The sequence below is a fragment of the Lactuca virosa genome, chromosome 6, assembly GCF_052849685.1.
Source record: "Lactuca virosa cultivar CGN04683 chromosome 6, Lactuca_virosa_CGN04683_v6, whole genome shotgun sequence".
Taxonomy (NCBI): Eukaryota; Viridiplantae; Streptophyta; class Magnoliopsida; order Asterales; family Asteraceae; genus Lactuca; species Lactuca virosa.
The window spans coordinates 60,322,726-60,344,177 of NC_136431.1; the positions used below are offsets into that span (position 1 = coordinate 60,322,726).

General features: G+C 38.0%; 1 protein-coding gene across 1 annotated transcript; it reads left to right on the forward strand.

Moving 5' to 3' along the window:
- Positions 1-7,516: 7,516 nt before the first annotated feature.
- LOC145118969 (cation/calcium exchanger 1-like) lies at positions 7,517-9,472 on the forward strand. Its single transcript, XM_079054612.1, has one exon. It carries the CDS (start codon positions 7,690-7,692, stop codon positions 9,319-9,321), a length of 1,632 nt encoding a protein of 543 aa, XP_078910738.1. The 5' UTR covers positions 7,517-7,689; the 3' UTR covers positions 9,322-9,472.
- Positions 9,473-21,452: the final 11,980 nt, after the last annotated feature.

Here is a 21,452-nt window from a genome sequence, read left to right on the forward strand (position 1 = left end):
CAAGAATGTGTACTCGATCCCTTTAGTCCTTCACTTGACTCACACATCCATGTGAACAAGTAATTAGTCTTGATTTTCCAATGCTTGAAAGTTCTCATTCATCATACTATTCAACTTGCATGATTCCAAGTTTCGGTCCAATTGAAACTTGGGTGATGAGGAACTTTCCTGATTTGGTAAATTTAGACACTACCACAAATGAAAGAATCAAATCCATTTTCCAATATTGCTGTCAGTGGAATCATATAAGCAACAATTTTCCACAAATGCCATTGTAAGGATACTTCAAATAAATAAAATTAAACAATTTTCTTTTATTTTAAAACTTTGCGGAAAAACTTATCCTTACAATCCACATGGAAAATTGTTGTTATCTATTCCTTAGCAATATATCATAACTTCTTAAGCAACTGCTCAAAATTCTGATGCGATCGAAATCCACCTTCGCGATCAGAATCAACATATACTTCCTTTAAGATTTCTCTCTATTCTTTGATTCTTAAAACATCAACATGTGACCCAGTCACATCATGTAATGAGGATCTCAGAATAGAACTTAACAGAGTTAGATAATGGGCTCTACCTGATGTAGAGTCAAACTTATTGACTTTAACATCCTTAGGTAAATTTGGCAGCTTTGCAATCAACGCCCCTTCCTTTGGCAAAATAAACATATGGACCCTTTGGTAATGGGACTATCTCAGACTTAGCCTTTCTCTTTACCATTTGGTCAACCGGGTTGACTATGGCCAATCCCTTTCCATTGGGAAGAGAATGCTTTTTATGGATTTCCAGTGTCACCATTGTCACTGTCCATAAATTTTTTTGGAAGTTGATCTTCTAATCAAATTTGCTTTACTATCGTTCCAAATTATTGCTGATTCAGCAGCACCAAGCAAATAGATATGATCATTAAGGTTCATGTCATAGTCTGTTTCATAGTAGTCCCAAAGGAACTCACTATGTGACTTAGAAAGTGATTGAACATCCAACTTTCTCAAGACTTTGACACCCAACTCTCCCGGCTTGTCAATATGTGACTTCATCTCTAAGATGTGATCACACATAGACCTTGCTTGCCATTAGGGCTTGAGTGACCTTGAACTTGTGGGTTAGGGAGAATAATTGGAGGAGGTGGAGGAAGAGAAGTATGACTTCCATGAGCCAAACTCGGGAAGTCATATTCATTAGGAAAGCTTGGTTTGGGAAGATCATTGTTGTCTAAACCAGACATCAACAATGGGAGAAATTCACATAAAGTTGATTTAAGTCCTTAATATAACACCCAATATGATATATTAAGGCTAGGACTCAACAAACTATTTTATAACTTGGAAGAGGGATGCCGTAATCCAAGCTATAAAATATTTGAAGGTAGGTGAATGACGATTCACCAATTTCCACCAAGATAAACGAAATGTATTATTAGGTTTTAATTGGTTTTGAAACTCCTAGATTCTTTTGAGATTCATTGAACTTTTCAACGGCATGTTTCAATATCGAGTGTGCCCTTCAGGTTTTGTGACTGGGATGCCGAGGATCACAAAACAAGGTGTGAAGTAACCATGCAAATATACTTGGTACCCTTAATATTTACCCCTCAATCGATGTGCCGGTTAACCACACACGCTCCAACGATACTATGATAAAAATTAAGTTACCCTTTGCCTACCTTGTTAAGTCCAGGTTAGTGTGCCGGTTAACCACACACGCTCCACTAACAGCTTAAACAAAGTGCAAAGTGTAATTTCATGGATTAGCACCTTATTCACATTTTCCTAAGTAACTAAGATTGGGAATTTATAAGTGTTTAGTTACTTAGTATTTATCATTATACTTATAATGAAGGGAGAATTATAGTCCTTGTCCTACCTGTTCGGCTAACGACCCTCCACCCGTCAAGGAAGCGGTGAGTGAGAGTGGACACCCATTAAATTGTCATTTTATAGGCAGTAACCTTATACCCCCTTATAGACCGGCTTCGTGAATGAGGCCTACTAATGGTAAGACGACTTTATCTTATACATATCTATATAATTAAAATTATAATAATAGTATAAGGGTTGAATTTTAAACTTTTAAAATTCTAAGGTCTAGTTTGGAATTAAAGTATACATGGGGGGTAACTTTACAAATTCCAAAACTTGAGGACAAGTTTTGAAACCTTTCAAAACTCTTGGATTTTTCATAACTTATGAGTTTAATTAAGGTTTAATGAAAAAAAAATTCAAGTTCCATAACTTGAGGACAAGTTATGGAAGACATTAAATCATTTAATGTTGACATTAAAAATAGTGACTCTTCTATTTTCATAACCTATGAGACTTAATGACACTTTAAAAGGAAAACTCTTCACTTTCCATAACTTGAGGACAAGTTATGGAATTCATAAAAACCATTAAGATCAAATATTCCAATTAACACAATAATCAAATAATTTTTCTATGATCTAGATTAAACTCATAAGTAAAGATAATTCACATCAACAATTTTCAAGAAATTAGATAATCATATAAACTAATACAAATCTTAAAACTTTGACAATTATCCTTTGAAGACTCTTGGAATTCATAACCTAAAGAGTTAATAAATGAGACATTTCACATCCATAACTTATGGAAGTTTCAAAACTCTTAAGATCATAACTTTAAAAAAAACTTTTGAGTTCCAAAATTTTATGACAAAATTTGTAACTCCTTAAAACCATTTAGATCAAACTTTTAAAACAAATAAAATAATCATATCATTCTATCTTTTAATAAATTGACCTAATTCAACTCTTGTAGTAAAGTGACTCAAATTTTATAAATAATTAGTTTTTCATAAAATCAAGTAATTATCATAAAATTTGACAAACTTCATGTTTTTTTTTCTTTTTTTTTCCTTCAACTTGAAAAAAAAAATACATTTGCATCAAATATAATAGAAAACAACCCATGGCTCTGATACCACTGTTGGGTTTTAGTATACTACAACATCCTATGGTGCACATACAACCCTAAATACCTTGGATCTATGTTTTCTCTATTATACATGCAAATGGTTTCCAAGGCATTAAACCTATAACTAGCATGCATTTGACATAAACCATATAATATACTAGTTAGGGAAACATACCTTTTATGTGGCTTGAAGTCTTGATGTATTTGGCCTTAAGAGCTTAGCACCAATAGTATGAAATGCCTCAAATGGAATCACAACACACCTAGGACAAAGGTGGCTCTTGAGAGAGAATTCCATGCACCAAAACACCTCCATATTTCTCTAAGAAAAGAAGTGGTGATTTTGGCTATGGAGTAACCTATTTATATGTAGGATTCCAAGGGTCATGGGTATAACCCATAATCCATACCCATGGGTTTTATGATCCATGGTTCATGTGGCCCAACTCTTTATGTATCCATATATAAACTTGGTCCAACATGGATCATAAGCCCAACACATATAAATATAACTAATTATCATAATTAGTCCCCATAGATTTAATTAGTCTCTTTTGATCACTAAATTAATTCCAAATTAATTCTTGATCGATACTAATTAAAACATATGATTTCATATTAATATATTATAACTTATAATATATTAATAAACCATAAATAACCTTCTCTCAAAAGTACATCCTAACAAATTGTCCTGATGATATGCAACCCAAATGGACCATGCTACTCTCGGGTCAAGTACATACCAATAATAGTTATGGGCTTAGACATCTAATCCAACAGTAACGCCCCATTCGTGGTATGTAATTTAATATTGAATTTCCTTTATTAGGGTTACTCGACGAGTCAGTAGCCCCGACTCGTCGAGTAGAAGCGGGAATGCACGTGGACTTAGTGGGGCGATTCGACGAGTCCATTCCCGACTCGGCGAGTCTGCCAGTCTGGATGAAACCCTAATTTTTAGGGTTTGTACCCTATTTAAACGTCCTTATAGCCCCCATCCCAGCCTCCAGCACCTCTAGAGCGTTCCCCCTCAAAACCCTAGCCCTCCATTGGTGAGTCTAGTGATTCCTTCTTGATTTTGAGTGTTTTGGTGTATTCTTGGAAGTGTAGAAGAGAAGGAAGGAGAGAAGGTGCAAAGGAGAAGAAGGAGATCCAGAAACTAGCTTCCATTTGCTACTTCATCTGGTAATAAAGCCTCTACCTTGTTTATTTTCCTAGTAGATCTTCATATATGCTTGTTTTGCCACTCTTGGGACATTTCAAGGTCCAAACTCGAGATTGGAGCTCCCTTAGGGTAGCGAACTATAGATCTGGACATCATTGAGCTCCAGGAGCTCAAAGTAGCTACCTTTATGCAAAGCAAGGCCTTGTTCCAAACCCTAGGTTCCCATTTCTAGCTTATTTTGGTGTTTTAGCTTCATACCTCTATGCATGTACGTAAAGTTGGCAACTTTACGTGTTATATCGGCCCTAGAAGCTCAGATCTATGAATTTGATGCACTAGAATCGATTAGAATCAACTGTTTAGTGAAGACATGCATAAGACTCGATGAGTCGTTCATTGGACTCGGCGAATAGGAGTGCAAACTCCCGATTTCTCCGATTTAAGAGTTGTGAGTTGAATCAGTGAGTGGAAGAGGACTCAGTGAGTTAGAACAAGGATCTGAAAGTAGAAGGACTCGACGAGTCTACGCCCCGACTCGGCGAGTCGAGTCGCGAGTTAGAGAATTGTGAGTTAGGGAACTCGACGAGTCCATAGTAGGACTCGGCGAGTAGAGTCAACCTGGAAGTTGACTCTGACCAGGACTTTGACTTTGACCAGGGGGTAAATTGGTCATTTACTCCATGAGGAATCATCAGTTGATTCAGAATGTTATGTGATTGTAGCCGGGGAGTCGCCGGAGCAGCGGACAAGGATTTCTCACTCGGGATATCAGCAGCCAGTTATACGAGGTGAGTTCTCCTTCAGTAGGAACGGGTCTACGGAACCAAGGCCGGCCCGTAGTGTGATATGATAGTAGCTGAGTGTGGGCGGGGCCCGTATCCTATCCTAGCAGAGAATGGGCGAGGCCCGTATCTCATAGTAGTAGTTAAATATGATGTATGAGCAGCAGATTAGCTTTACATGTTGTCTGTGTGATACTTGTATGTTGGGTTTAGTAGTTGAGTGTGGGCGAGGCCCGTACCTCATCATAGTCAAGTGTGGGCGAGGCCCGTATCTCGAAGTAGCTGAGCATGGGCGAGGCCCGTACCTCAGAGATAGCGGAGTGTGGGCGAGGCCCGTATCTCCTAGACAGTGGAGTGTGGGCGAGGCCCGTATCTCCTAGATAGCGGAGTGTGGGCGAGGCCCGTATCTCCACGAGTGTGGGCGAGGCCCGTATCTCCTAGTTACATGCTATGTGTAGATGGTATGTGGTAGATTGGGGAGACTCACTAAGCTTTGTGCTTACTGTTTTCAGTTTTGGTTTCAGGTACTTCCACTAGCATTGGGAAGGGCTCGGGATGATCGCATGGCACACACCACAGTCTTCAGCCTGGGAGCTAGACTCTGATATTTGGATATGAGATTTGATTTGAGACAGATACTATGATGTTTATGATACACGATTATGATTTTACTTATGATTTTGGATGGTTGATGACTTTAATAATGTTTTGAAAACGAAATTTTTGGGTTGTGTTTTTGGGACGTTACAAGTTGTGTTATATGTCGACATATTATGTGGGATGGGTTGAGGTGATACTGCTCCGTGCGGTAACCAACAAACCCGAGAGCATTCCAGATATGAGCTGAGAGCCAGGTGGGGCATGCCAGACTCGTACTGTGGGCTCGGGAGCATTCCAGATACGAGCTGAGGGAGACTTGTATTGTGGGCTCGGTGGCAATCCAGATGTGAGCTGTGGGCCCGGAAGGCAATCCAGACTCACACTGTGGGCCCAGGGGTAATCAAGTCTGTAAAGCTGTGGACCCATTGCATGCTGTTCAGTTTGTTATGTTATGATATTGCTGTTATTGTTATGTAGACTGTATGTGTATCGGTATTCTGGGGGTACCTCACTAAGCCTTCGAGCTTATATTTATCGATTATTTTTTCAGGTACATCTGATGATTGCAATAAGGCAAGGGCTTGATCGTATAGCTCCTCACTTTTCATGATTTTTTTCTGGGATACTCTGATATGAAACTATTTTGAAAACATATTGTAATAACTAATGGGTTCTGAATTGTTTAAACGTTTTAAATTGGCTTGAATTTTACGGGTGTTACACTTATTTTAGATTTTCTTGTAATGACATTGATGAAAATGTTGGTTACGTTTGTAATATTAACAATGTTAATTGTGAATTTGATTCTTATGATATCGCTTGTTAACCAAGTGAAAAAAAATTCTCATCACCAAGTTTCAAGTTAGACAGAAACTTGGAGTCAAACAATTCAAATTGTGTGATGCATGAGAATCTTGGTCATTGGAAAATTATGAATAATTCATTGATTACATGTTTATATGAGTCAAGTGAAAGACTAATGAATCTAGTACATGTTGATATGGACTATTCAAATTACCACGAGGGATAACATAACCCCGCCCGATGGCGGTGGTCATCTTGTCACCACGGTGTTAATGAGTGTCCACGCTGGCAATAACAGGCAAAACGGCCCCATACACATCACTCTAAGGTTATGAGTGGGATGTAGGGGTGGGTAGGGTATTTCATATTTTAGTGTCTTGGGGTGTACCTCATTGCATCACATGTGCGTTCGGTGTGTGTTTCATTTGGGGTAGTTATTTTTTTAAATGTGTTTGCAATATTTGGCACTTTTTTAGTGTTCGTTTTGCGGGGTTACTTGTGTGGGTTGCCTTGTGGCGTGTGTTTCTTTGTAGGTTTTTTTTTGCTGTGCAGGTTCTTCTGCAAATTGGTGATGTCTCTATTGCTTCTTTTCTTGGCTAGCCGGTGATTTCTTTGCGGTTAAGGGGCTTGGTTGGGTGTTTGCTTTTGTTTTAACAGATTATATGTGCTGTTGTTTGGCTCCCTCGTTTTGTTTGTCAAATTTTGCCCTCTTCTTTTGGGTTTGCCCCTTTTGCCTTTTAGTGGTTATTTATGTTGGTTTGGGGCTGGTGGTGCTTGTGTTGCCTTTGGCTTGTGTATGGTTGGTGCCGAACCTTTTTTTCCCTTCCTTTGGTTTGGTGTTTGTACTCGTGTTTTTGTGAACTTACAATCTTTTCAACTCATTTGACTTGTTAATATAAATAAATATAGCTTTAATCGACGTGTTTCTAGTAAATGATGGTACACAATTCCAAGTCCTTTTTTTCTCTTATTAGAAGTTTGTGCTTGATGAAGACATTCATTTAAAAGTCGTTTTCCATTAAACGTGCCAAGTTAAAACACACATTAAAAGTCATTATAATGTGCTACTTTTCGAGTTCGTCGACTTCAAACTCATCATAAAAGCGAATTTTGGCTTTTCCAAACACCAAAGTCCAAATATATACACTTGTTGGGTCTCGTATAAAAGTGATCATAATCATTTCCCTTATATTTATATAGTATCTTTTAAACACCATTGATTTTTGGTCAATAAATTCACCATTAATACGTGAAATAAGTTTGTGCCCATATCCTCGACCATAAAATCATAAATCCTCTCCAATAATTCAAATATCATTCTGCAAGTTAACCTTGAAATCATGCAGTTCTTCTATCTTCTTCATCACTGCCCCTACCACAACATTCCTCCATAATGGCGATTTCCTCAGTTTTCAAACTTACTCTCTTCCTTATCATCACCTCCACCGCAACCTCCTCCGGCGACACCATAACCACCACCTGCACCGCCATCCACCAACAAATCTCCACCATCTCCAAATGCAATTATATAAAAACAAACCCCGGGTGTGACCCAAACGGATACATCAATTACCTACAAATCTTCTACTGTAATTTTTCACAGTTTCCTCAACTGGGTTTCATTCTGCTACTTCTATGGCTCGTTGTTCTGTTCTATATTTTAAGCAACACCGCGTCGGAATACTTCTGCCCTGCAGTCGAACACTTGTCCAAAACGCTCAATCTCTCCCCTGCAATCGCCGGGACCACTTTGCTCCCACTAGGAAACGGGTCACCGGATGTTTTCTCTAGCATAATCGCCTTCACCGGAACCAGCGATGGCGGAGAGATCGGTCTTAACAGCATCTTAGGTGGGGGGATTTTCGTTTCCACCGTTGTCGTCGGTGTTATCAGCATATTAATCACATATCATCGGAAAGTCGTCATCCTTGATAGACCCAATTTCATCAGAGACGTTGTTTTTCTTCTACTCACACTCTCCAATCTCCTTGCAATCATCATCATCGGAAAAATCACCTTATGGGCGTCACTTCTTTTCGTTTCCACTTACATTATTTACATCTTACTCGTCTCTTACATGCATTTCAACACCATGAAAAAACACAAAACAGTACTTAATGCTGTTGATAAAGATCAGGACACACGAGTGCCATTATTGTGTTCTGTTGACGAAGAAAACGTTCTACATACTACAGAAAGACATGTACCCTGCGAAGAACAAGCTGTACCCAACATGCAAAAAAGCTATATCGGCACATTTTTCTATGTAATTAACGTGCCATTTGACTTGCCCAGAAGGCTTACAATACCAATGATAACAAAAGAGAGATGGTCCAAACCACTTCTTGTGATTTCAGCGACATTAGCACCATTAATGGTGGCTCTAATTTGGAACACACAAGAGGAAATACTGGGCTCAAATTCTAGCATGGTGATATACTTTGTTGCAGGGTCAACTGGAATAGTTTTAGGAACATGTACATTTGCATTCACAAGTAGTAGAAACCCACCAGAAAAGTGTTTGGTTCTTTGGTATGCACTAGGGTTCCTAATTAGTGTCACCTGGACGTACATAACTGCTGATGAATTAGTCTCTTTGTTAGAATGCTTAGGGAACATAATAGGAATAAGCCCTTCAGTTATAGGACTCACTATTCTAGCTTGGGGGAACTCCATTGGTGATCTTACAGCTAATGTGGCTATGGCTATGTATGGTGGAGCAGATGGGACACAGATTGCCATGTCAGGGTGTTATGCTGGACCTTTGTTTAATGTTCTTATTGGTTTAGGGTTATCGTTTGTTCTTGTTACAAGGTCAAATTATCCTGCTTCATATCTCATTCCAGAAGACCCTGATCTGTGTGAAACTATCGGGTTTCTGATGATTGGGTTGCTTTGGGCTCTTGCGATTTTGCCAAAAAGAGAGATGCGACTTGATTATACACTCGGAGGTGGACTCTTGGTGATATACTTGTGTTTTTTGTCCATAAAGATTGCTAGGGCTTTTGGATTACTCAGTGTTTAATTATAAGTAACAATATCATGTAATCATTAGATAATTTTATTTGTATCTTGTAGTTAAGTGTAATGCACAATCTAATGAATGCAATGTGAATTAGGAAGGTTTGTTGTATGCTTTTTGAATATATTTTGAGCAACTTTTACCTATTTTGACATTTTCTTTTTAAACTTAACTACAGTTTTCTTTAGATATTTTAATCTAACATATAATATTATTTAATATATTAAAATAGTATCACTTCAATTTCTTACAATCTGAATTAGATTTTTGTTTGATACCACACTAGTATAAAATATGATAAGTCAAATGGGTAGGTGATCATGTGAACTGAAGATGGATAGTGAATGCTACACGTGACATAAAGAGAGGTTGAAATCAAATTGTCCAACTCCATCAATACATGAGGTTTTATCTGGTGATCGTAGTATCTGATCAATTAACCGAGTTCGTGAGTTTAAGTCCATTGTCACACATACTTGAATTAGACAAAGTTCTGTGAAGAAAATTGACATAAACCCACTTAAAAAGGTAAAACTAATTATTAAGGTTTGAACTTAAAGCTCTTATTAAAGTATGGAGTATTCTATATATGCTGAAAAAGCTGGCCACAACAAATATTCGAACCCAATGCCAAATTATATATAGCATCACTTTAATTTGTTTTGTGATTGATTTATAGATGCTGAACATCGACGTCACCAAATTTGTCATCATCAATGATCCAAATTTCATGTCGACGAAGGTTTTAATACAAGATAAGTGGTCGACTGAGACCCACCATTAATAGGGTATGGGATTTTTAAATAATATATACAGGATCTATGGTGAAACCGTGAAAGTAGCCAACTGTCTTCACACGCACACTTGTCTTTACGGTAAAATAAATAAAATTTAGAATTCTAGAATTTAATATTTTTGTTCATATATCTCTCTTTCCTAACAAAAGACTATCTAAAGAGCCATATGTCCCCGTTATAAATCACCATCAATCCAAGTGTCCTTTTACATAAGCTCTGATTTCTTTTCCCGCCCACTGCATCAAATAACAAATATCGGAAGTCAAGTCAAATATAGAAAGTCAAATAAAATCAACATGATAATAAAGGATACCGTGATTAGAGTGTGGGGTCATGTTTCCTTTACACGGTCAACTCCTAGGTTACGAGTTTTAATCGTTTCCTACGTATCTCTTCCGGTTTTCAAATTACTAATTTGAAGGATTAAATCATCCGTAATCGATTGAAACAACAATCCTTTCTCGATGTTGTTTTTCTTCACGTCATCTAGTCTGGGATCGATCACATCCTAGACGCCATGAATCCCGAGTAGCACCTCCATGCGCATTTTCCAAATTGTGTAGTTCGTCGATGTCAAAACCAGACATTGGAATGTATACGAAGTGTGTTCCTTAGCCAGTGGTTGCAACGATTCTCCTCCCGACACCGCAGTTCAATTTCTGATTCCTCCACATGAATCACAAAAAAAAAAAAATTCTGATTTGGATTTTTTTTGCTTAAAAAATAAACACAAACAGAAATAACGATTACTATGTCTTGATGATTTGTTTTTGCTTCAAAGGCCCAAAAAACGATCTTGGGTTGCAATAAAAGTTTCAGATCTCAACAAGGGCCCAAAATAAAAGAAAAACATGTTTATTTTTTCCTTTAGGGAAAAATACGTCTTCTCAAAACTGCAAAATTGATTCTTAAATCGCATTGGAGGAATCACTTAGGTGTTGTTTGTTTTTTGCTTGCAGATCTGCATGACCACTTCTGTCTGTGCCGCGCAGACCACGCGCAGATATATGTTATGGCAGACTGTTTGTTTTTCGGAAGTGCGCAGACCTAAAAACATTTGCGCGAGGTCTTCTTGGCACAGACATTGACCAATGTCTTCTAAGGTCTGCACTTTATACCTAAACAAAAAAAAAACACGCTTTATTTTTCTCTTTCAGAAGCAGCGCCTCCAACATCACCATTCACCATGGACGTCTCCCTCCATCGGTCTTCTTCAACATCTCGTCTCCTCCGTATGTAGCCGTCATCCAAACAGAACCGTTTCCGTCTTCCTCATTTTGTTCGATTTTGCTTATGTCGGCTCCTGCCGCCAGCCTCCTCGACTTGGTCGGACTCAGGCCCAAGCTCGCCTCCTTCTTCCCGCTATATATTTCGTTCCAACCTTTTTCCCCCGCCAGGTAAGTGCCTTAAACTTTTCTAGGGTTCATGAAATCAAATTTTCTATGGTTCATGAAATTGTCTTTTCTAGGGTTGGTGAAAACAAATGCTGTTAATTTTTGATGCAAACATGAAATCAGATGCCTTTTTTATGTAAACCCGAAATCAGATTCATCTTGTTAATTGTCTTTTGCCAAAATGCCCTTTTATATGCAATGATACAAAATCAGATTTGGCAGAGCTGTTATTTTTTTGACTGAAATGTCTTTTTTTTTTATGCAATGATATGAATTGCATGCTGTTTTTTTTGTTGCAATGCCTTATGATTGCTGAAATCAGGTTCCTTATTTGCTGAAATCAAGTTTTTATTTTTTATTTTTTTATGATTGCTGAACTTTGCTTTAATTGTTGTTATATGATTGCTAAAATGTTTTTTGAAATGTGTATGTTTGGTTAAATCTTATTAGGTTGGTGTTGTTAAAGATGAATCTTCATTGACTTCTTGTTATCTTTTTTGTTTTCTAGGACTCAAAGATCTCTCACAAGTAATGCAAACTTCAGATGCTAGTTCTAGGACTCAAAGATCTCTTAGAAAGAATGTAGACTCCAAATGCTACCAAAGACTCTAGTCAATTCATCTTATGTATTATGTTTACAAGTAAAACAGTGCCACTTTTTGGTGTTTTGAGAGTTATATTCAATGGAACTGTAATAAAAATGTAATTTGGCATCAATTTTAATCACCTTTAGATTATTGATCATTTTTTCAGTAAATGAGATTTGGTTTTACTTTTTTTTTATAATATTCAATTTTCAAAATGATCAACATTCTTGCAATGAAAAACACCCATGATCTTCAATATTATTAACTTACAAACTTTATCTAAGGTTTAACATGATAGTTTAATGTTGTAAAAAATAAAAAAATGAAAATATTATTGTAGTTATATGCATTATATTTCAATGTTATAAAACTAAAATGTTTTAATTTTAATGTTGAAAAACTCATTTACGTTTAACAAATTGGTTTATTTAAATTTCAATTTATTTTAGCAGTCTGCAGATGTTAAAAAACAAACAGTCTTCTTCTTACAGACTGCAGACTTTTGGTCCACCTCTTCTATTGCAGAGGTCTGCAGATGTGGCCCGCAGACTGCAGACCTTTTGACTCTAAAAAAACAAACAACACCTTAGAAGACATGGTAGACCTTGTGCTGCCAAGTGGCAAGAAATTAAGATTGAACAAGTTCAGTCCATATGAGTTTGAATTTGTCATAGACCTTGTCTTATGATAATGGTTGGAAATGACAGATTCACATGGATAGGAACACATATCCATAAAATCTAGTGACATACGGTTTCTCTCCACTTCATGAAAATGACTGTGAGGAAATGCTTTCACTAAGTAGATTTTAAAGAGTTAGCAATTGTGATATTTGCATTTTCAAATTCGATTATGATTACGGCATCCCTCTTCATAGTTCGAATTGTGAGAAATAGCAAATAGTTTGAACATTCGGAACTTATTGCTGTAAGTTCTGAAATAGTTTAGACACACATATGGGCTTTCTAATAAAAGGTGTATGAGCTTAGATAAAGGCTTATCGAAGCATCTCGTATCAGAAATCTGAAATTTGGTAAGAAAGTCAATAAAGTATTGATTTCTAGAAGTCCAACTGATTTTGGATGCATGTCAAAGCTAGTGGGAGCATAAGTGTTATGCTAGTAAGATAATAGTTATTATACTAGTGTGAGCATAATTATTATGGTAAGTGTTGCGAGTAAGCAATGCTATTTATAGGAAACAAAGTTCTAATTGCAAAGTTGTTTCGCTATAGTAAAGGAGAGGATACTTATACTTTATTTCGAATCTAAAAGATTAGATTAAAGTATTAATCAAACTTAGTCATGGATATATATGAATACCATGTTGAAATATTTCAACATTGGAAATTCTATATATGGAAATATTGTCGCAAAAGACTGGTCAAGTATCATGTCTTTATGTAAGACATTATGAATCGTGTCCCATATGCTTCGGATATAGGATCGATTGCATATGCTATAATATTCACGTGTTCTAATTTTCCAAATGCCTAGGGCATTAAGAGGGAAAAAGGACTCGAACCGGACATGACTAAAGTGGTTAAACAACTGTTAAGGACAATCTAAGGTTCGCTAAGGATTGATTGCTTAAGGACAGTTGGAGGTGTAGTAATCGATGGACCATATTGACATTATTATGAATAGACAAAATTCTATTAATAATGCATTGTCATATGGTAAATATAGAAATGTTTTCATAATGGGAGTTGGATATTAAGAATCTATGTATAGGTTAGAAACCTTTATGCAAGAACGATGTTTAAAGGAATGTAATTTGAATTTGAGACTTCGCTTCCTTGGAATTGTTTTTGTTGGAACCTGAAAGTGAACCTATAGTAATCCAGAAGTCTTTTGTCAAAACCGAAGTCAGCTGAATTTCCGAAGTGAAGACTGCTCCGGAATATGTTTGTGTCCGGAACCTGATGGGAAGTTGGTGATGCGAAGGAAGAAAGTGAAGGCATTCCGGAATAGACTTTGAGTCCGGAATGTGTGGTATTCCGAAATCAGTGTTTTGTCTTTACTCATTAAATGTATTTGTCTTTTGTTTGATTTAACTAGTCATAGGACTTAACTTTATTTGTCAACACGGATATTCAGAGTGTCAGATGTAACTCTTTTTTCCAATCCTATGTTTGTATTCGGTTAGTACCATGTTTCATGTACTCCTATTTATAGGAGCATTCAATGTTAAATCAATGTGTAGATTTATTCAAACTTTTTAGCAATATCTCTTTTACTTCTCTCACTTTTCAAACATTCTCTTTGTTCTTCATTTATTAACCTTACTTTGATCATCATTCTCGTTCTTCATTTATGACTTGAATATTTGTTGAATGCATTAACTCAGACTTGACTGGTCTATCCACACTTGACTAGAATATTTATTAGTAAGCAGACATTGATCTTAAATTATTAACTTAAGGTTTGAGTTTTCAAACCTTGTCCATGCGCATTAGATCTATTTGTTCTCTCAATTGGTATCAGAGCTTGAGTGGTTGTCCTTTAAATCCATAAGATCAGATTACAGTTGGTTTGAAATTACCTTGGTATTTCAACCATTTCTGTGTTAAGGATAAAAGTTCTTCTATATACCACTTTTGCTTGAAGATATCTTAACTTCAATGGCTGTTTCTAATCCTCAACAAATGATTTCAATGCAAATTGCAAATAGTGTGGGTGGCCCTACACGTGCCCCATTGCTATTTGTGGAAGAATATGATCATTGGAAAGTTAGAATGGAAATATTTTTACTAGCTAAAGAGAAAGGTGAAGAGATTTGGTGATCCGTCAAAGAAGGTCCTCATGTTCCTGTAAGAACAGTTGTGAGAGATGTTGCTACTCAGCTTATGGGTCAAGATGATACTTGTCCAGCTCCTCTAACTGCAGATGATATTGAGAAGTTGCATGCTGATCAAGTTGCTTTCTCAGAAATGGTGTTTGGTGTTCCTCCTTCACTCTTTAAGCACATTAAGTTGTGCAAAACAACAAAAGAGATTTGGGACACTCTTCAAGACCTGATTGAAGGATCGGAAAATATGAAAGACAAGCGTCTCACTTCAGTTGTCAATGATTTTGACACCTTCACTACCACTCCTGGCGAATCAGTGGCCTCAGCCTCTAACTGTTATCGAATTGTGGTCAACAACATGACTGCTCATGGGATTGTCCGAACTCTTTTGGAGTACAATCTCAAATTCATAAACAGTCTTGGTAAAGGATGGGGAAATATGAAGTCTTGTCTCCAAAGTAACGGTTCCTTGAAAAAGTTAAAGCTTTATCAACTTTTTGATGAACTTCAAGGACATGAATCTTATGTCGCTCAAACCATAAGGGAACTCTCCGGAGGTCCTCTTGCTCTTGTCAGTTCCTTTGAACCAACCATTCCGAACACATCCACTTCGGACCTTTTCAAACCCATTGTTCCATCTGTTCAATCCTCCTTACCTGTCTTACCTACACAAAGCTATCCTGTTGATGATTCCGAAGCCATGGACTCTGAACTCCGGTTCCAACAGGAGTTTGCTCTTCTCTCCATGAAATACAAACGTCCTTTCAATCCCTCTTACAAACCATACCAAAACCGATTCCTTGCTCCTCACCAAAACAATCCTCAACCATATTCAGCTCCGGAACCTCAACCAACTTCGGAAAATCCTCCATACAAACCAAACATCACTAAGCCAAACTCTACTCCGGAACCATCGCATAATCCTAAATCTGACAAACCGAAAATTGTTTGTCACAAGTGTGGACATGCAAACCACTTTGCTAAAGATTTCCTGGCTGACGCTCCGCAAAAACCAAAGATCAAGGACTCTGCTTACTACGTCCGAAAAGCCCAAGAGATGACAGAAAGTGAAAAAGCTTTCGTAACAACTGTATCAAGGGATGTTGAAGGATATTGGTCATCCGGAGATGATGATGACATGGTAACTGGAGAAACATGTGGTTGATGGCAAGACAAATTGTTGAATGTGATGAAGGGTATTGGTCATCTGGGTCAGAAGATGAAGATGATGTTGCTGAACCACACTACTGCTATATGGCCACCAACAATCCACCTGGTTGAAGCATCGTTCAGCAGGTAAAATCTGTGATTACTGATAATAATTTTGATTTGTCTCTTTGTGAACCTTATCTAACCCAGATCCAAACAGATATGAGCACCATCTATAAAGCCTATGAGTCTGACATAGAAGCCAGTGAGAAGAAGGAGTGTGAATTAAATCGTCTTAGGTTACGTTTTGAGGATAAAAAATTGAAAATCGAGTCTTTAGAGCATGAGCTTGTAATGTAAAAAGATGAATGTATCATTTTAAAAGACAAATGTGAAATCACCTATTCTGAAAGAAATATCTTGATTTCTGATAACAAACGTCTCAATGCTAAGATAGATGCTTTGCATAATTCTATAGATATGCTTGAAGCAGACGAACTGATGACTCATAATTTTCTTCATCCATGGTCTAAAGCACGAGGTCTCAGAAGCGAGTTTTTGAAACCAACTGCTCGTCCCTTGAAGGAATTGCAAAATTTGACATTTATGGGAGAGGTTTCGAACATCAAACATTCGGACACCCCTGTTTCTCCCTTGTCACCTCTTCTTGATACCACAGACCACTTTGCGTCCTTAATTCCTGGGTTTCAACCAATTGTTGTCAAGTGTCTCGATTCCACGCCTCTTCCGCCTCTGATAAACCTGAACCTGAATCGGACCACGGAATTTCATCACAGTGTTTCAAATTGCGTAGATTACGTTCCTAAGCATAATCCTCCTAACAACTGTGTTGTTGACGAAATTATTCCGGTGACAACCGAAACCGTTACCTCTGAGTTTGTATGGGCATCCTTAGATGATAAAGTTGAAACCTCAAGCTGTGTCTCCTCTGATTCTTGCGAATCGGATTCTTTAGTCATCTCAAAAACAAATTTGGTTCCCATTAACCCCGAGTTTAGTAATCCATCTGCAGGACAAACTTCAAAATCCTCGTTTCACCCTAAGAGAAAACCAATGCTAAATAGGAAGGATAGTGTAGATCCTAAAGTTGAAGCTCGAAATGCACATAAAAGGAAGTTAAGACTAGACAAAATTCCAGGTTCCTTGAAAACTCCAAAAAGAATGTATCTTGGAATTCGCAGTCATCAACCCATAGTCAAAACTCCTTCACACCCACTAAGATCCTCAAGAGACCTTCTAATTCTATCAGTCCTGTGGAACCCAAGAAAGTAGTCAGTACTACTCAGCCTAAATATCGTGTGAATGCAATGACTGTCCAAAACACTTCTCCTCGGACTGTTTCATCTGTTTTCATTGCTAAATCTGATGGCACAATTTTTAAACCCAATCTTTCGAAAACAAATGTGTCATAAAGAAAGTCAAAAATTGCTAAGAAAACAAATTTTTCAAAATCTTCCAAGCAAAATCTTGTGTGGAAAGTCAAATCTCACATTGATGAAACAACAGTTCCGGAGGTTACAACTGTTTCCAACACTCCGGAAGTCAATGGTCCGAAGAAAATCGTTCGTAACCCTCAAGTCATTGAATATGACTACTGGATAGATGAAAAGACATTAACCTTTTGTCTGTTTCCCAAGAACTCAAAAATTACTCCTAGGAAACACAAAGTTGTTCCAAAGTCACAATCAAAGTTCAAAGCCAGTGCCTATGTCCCTAAACCTAACTCGGAGCCTAGAAACTCCATCACTCACTAATTTCGCAGGCACTTTGTGCTTCGGAGCAAGAAACAATATGGTATATTGATAGTGCGTGCTCAATGCACATGACAGGGTAGAAAGACTTTCTGCGGGATCTCAAGCTTTCTCCAAACGTTGGTTGCGTGACGTATGGCAACAACTCCAACTCTCAAATTCGTGGTTACGGAATTCTCACCAATGGAAACTTCTCTATCTCAAATGTGGCTTATGTAGCTGATCTGAAACATAATTTGATAAGTGTAGCTCAGCTCACTGATTCAAATCGACGTGTGGAATTTTGCAAGAAGTACAACTATGTAATGAATGAAGACCGAAAAGAGTGCTTAATCAAGTCAAATCGCAACAAGAACATGTACCCGCTCGACATCAACATGATTATTGGCAAACCGCAACTCTTCCTTCTCTCCAAAGCCGTTCCTGACGTCAGTTGGTTATGACACCAAAGGCTCGCTCATCTGAAATTTCGGCACATGAATGATCTCGTATCTGGTGAAATGGTGAGAGGTCTACCTCTTCTCAAATTTGAAAATGATCACTTGTGTGCTGCTTGTGAGTGTGGAAAGCAATCGAAGGAGGGTCATCCTGTTATCATCGAAAAATCAATCTCAGAACCATTAGAGCTTCTACACATTGATCTTTGTGGACCATCCACTGTAGAGAGTCTTCATCATAAGAAATACATTCTTGTGATTGTTGATGACTTTACAAGGTTCAATTGGGTCTTCTTCCTAAGGCTGAAATCCGAAACAGCCTCTGAACTCATCAATTTTATCAAAGGAATAGAAGTTCTCATCAAACTCCCAGTTAGGAGAATCCGAAGTGACAATGACTTGGAATTCACTAACTCAACCATTGAGAAATTCCTCACTGAGAAGGGAATTGACCACAACTTCTCAGCACAATACACTCCACAACAGAATGGTGTAGTTGAAAGACGCAATAGAAATCTTGTTGAAGCTGCTCGATCCTTGCTTAACTTCGCAAATCTACCACTCTACCTCTGGGATGAAGCTGTATCAACTGCCTGCTTCACTCAAAATCGGAGTATCATCAATCGACGCCTCAACATGACACCGTACGAAGCAATGAATGGTCGGAAGCCAACAATCTCGTTTCTTCATGTTTTCGGATGCAAATGCTTCATCAAGGACAACCGTGATCAGCTTACCAAGTTCCAACCTAAAGTTGATGAAGCCATCTTCCTTGGGTACTCCTCCAAATCAAAGGCTTATAGAGTTCTTAATCGGAGAACTCGTGTTCTGGAAGAAAGCTTTGATGTTACATTCAATGACAACTTTGTTCAGAATTCTGGCCCAACCCATGTTACAACTCACATTATGGAGTCCGATGCTCCACCTCCAGGATTTCCGAACCAGCAAACAATTATTGAAGTTGATTTTGAAACTCTCTTTGGTCCTCCCGAAACCGCCCTTGATTCGGAATCTCGAACAAGGAAAATCTCTCCTTCGGAAGCTCCTGTTTCTCAAAATGTCTCCGGTCCGATCCCAAGTCTCTTTCCATTTGATTCCGAACCGTTTCAACATTCTCAGGTTGAGGGGGAGAATGGTCATCCCTCTCTTGAATTAAATGTGGATGGTTTTCTAGATGCAACTGCTGATTTCGACGACTCCAATCCTATCAACATTGATGACAACGAAAACGAAAATTTATTTGAGTTCCCTTTTGATGATGACGTCAACCTCTCCGGTTCAGAAGTTTAGGGGGAGCATCATCCTCATATTCAAACCATTCAGGGGGAGCAACTCAACCCTACTGTTGATATTGGATTGACTGCTGCACAAGAACTCCCAATGTTACACGTCTGGACCAAGGATCATCCTCCGAACCAAGTAATCGGAAACCCAAATGCTGGTGTACAAACTCGATCTGCTGCAAGTCTTCAAAATGAATGTCATTTTTCGGCATTTATCTCTATGGTGGAACCCAAATCCATCAAAGAAGCACTTGAACACGCTGATTGGATTACAACCATGTAGGAAGAACTGGCTGAATTTGATAGAAATGAAGTTTGGTCTCTCGTCCCTCCTCCTCAGAATCATCCCATTGCCGGTACTAGATGGGTGTTTCGCAACAAGTTAGATGAAGCAGGAGTTATTATTCGAAATAAAGCAAGATTGGTGGCTAAAGGATTTACATAGATTGAAGGGCTCGACTATGATGAGACCTTTGCTCCTGTTGCACGTCTTGAAGCCATCAGAATCTTTCTTGCTTATGTTGCTCACAAAGGCTTCAAAGTTTCCCAAATGGATGTTAAGAGTGCTTTTCTTAATGGTGAACTTGACACTGAAGTATATCTTCAACAACCCCCCGATTTTGTTAATCTCTCTTTTCCGAACTACTGTTACAAACTCCGGAAGGCAGTCTATGGCCTTAAGCAAGCTCCTCACGCATGGTACGAGACCCTCACTGACTTCCTCAGGCGCTCCAGTTTCCAAAGAGGTATTCTAGATCCTACCCTGTTCCGAAGATCGAATGGAAAGCATCTCATGTTGGTTCAAATCTATGTGGATGACATCATTTTTGGATCTACGGATTCATCTATGGTTGCTGACTTTGCTAAACTTGTGATCAATCGATTCCAAATGAGCATGAATCGGGAGTTAAGCTTCTTTCTTGGTCTCCAAGTCAAACCGACTAACAGAGGAATTTTCATTCACCAAGAGAAGTACATTTCAGAACTCCTCAAAAAGTACTCAATGGACACCTGTGCCTCAGCCAAGGTACCAATGGGCTTCGGACACAAGATCTTTGCCGACCCTTCAGGTGTAGCTGTTGATGAAAAGAAGTACAGATGAATGATTGGATCTCTGCTCTATCTCACAGCATGTCATCCGGATATCATGTTTTCCACATGTTTATGTGCCAGATTTCAAGTCAACCCAAAGATGTCTTATCTCTTGGCTGTAAAACAAATTTTTCGATACCTCAAAGGTACAAAGAGTCTCGGAATCTGGTACCCAGCAAATGAGAGCTTCCTACTTCAAGCATATTCAGATTTAAACTATGGTAGTCTTCAACTTAATAGAAAAAGCACATCAGGTGGCTGTCAATTCTTATGTGGTCGTTTGGTTAGTTGGTCATCCAAGAAACAAAACTGCATTGCACTCTCTACAGCCGAAGCCGAATACATTGCTGCTGCCAGCTGTACCTCTCAAGTTCTATGGATGAAATCTCAACTTTTGACTTATGGTTACCACTTTCAACGCATTCCTATCTATTATGATTCTCAAAGTGCCATTGCGATTTCACACAATCCAATTCAGCACTCCATGACTAAGCACATTGATATAAGGTACCATTTTATAAAAGATCATGTTTTAAATGGTAACATTGAACTCATTTTTGTTCCATCTGACGATGAGATTGCTGATGTCTTTACTAAGGCATTAGACGAAACCAAATTCAACGGTTTTATGAACAAGATGGGCATGATGATGCCAGATCCTCAGTTCTTCCAAGAGACTTGTTCTCTTTGATAGAAGTATTCAGAAGAAGATTAGTTCTCATCTCAAAATTAATTTTTTTCATCTCGAAACTATTCTCTCTCGGAATACATAGGATCATTTTACTTGTCTTTATTTCTGACCATCACTTGAGTTTAAGCTGTACAGTTCATCC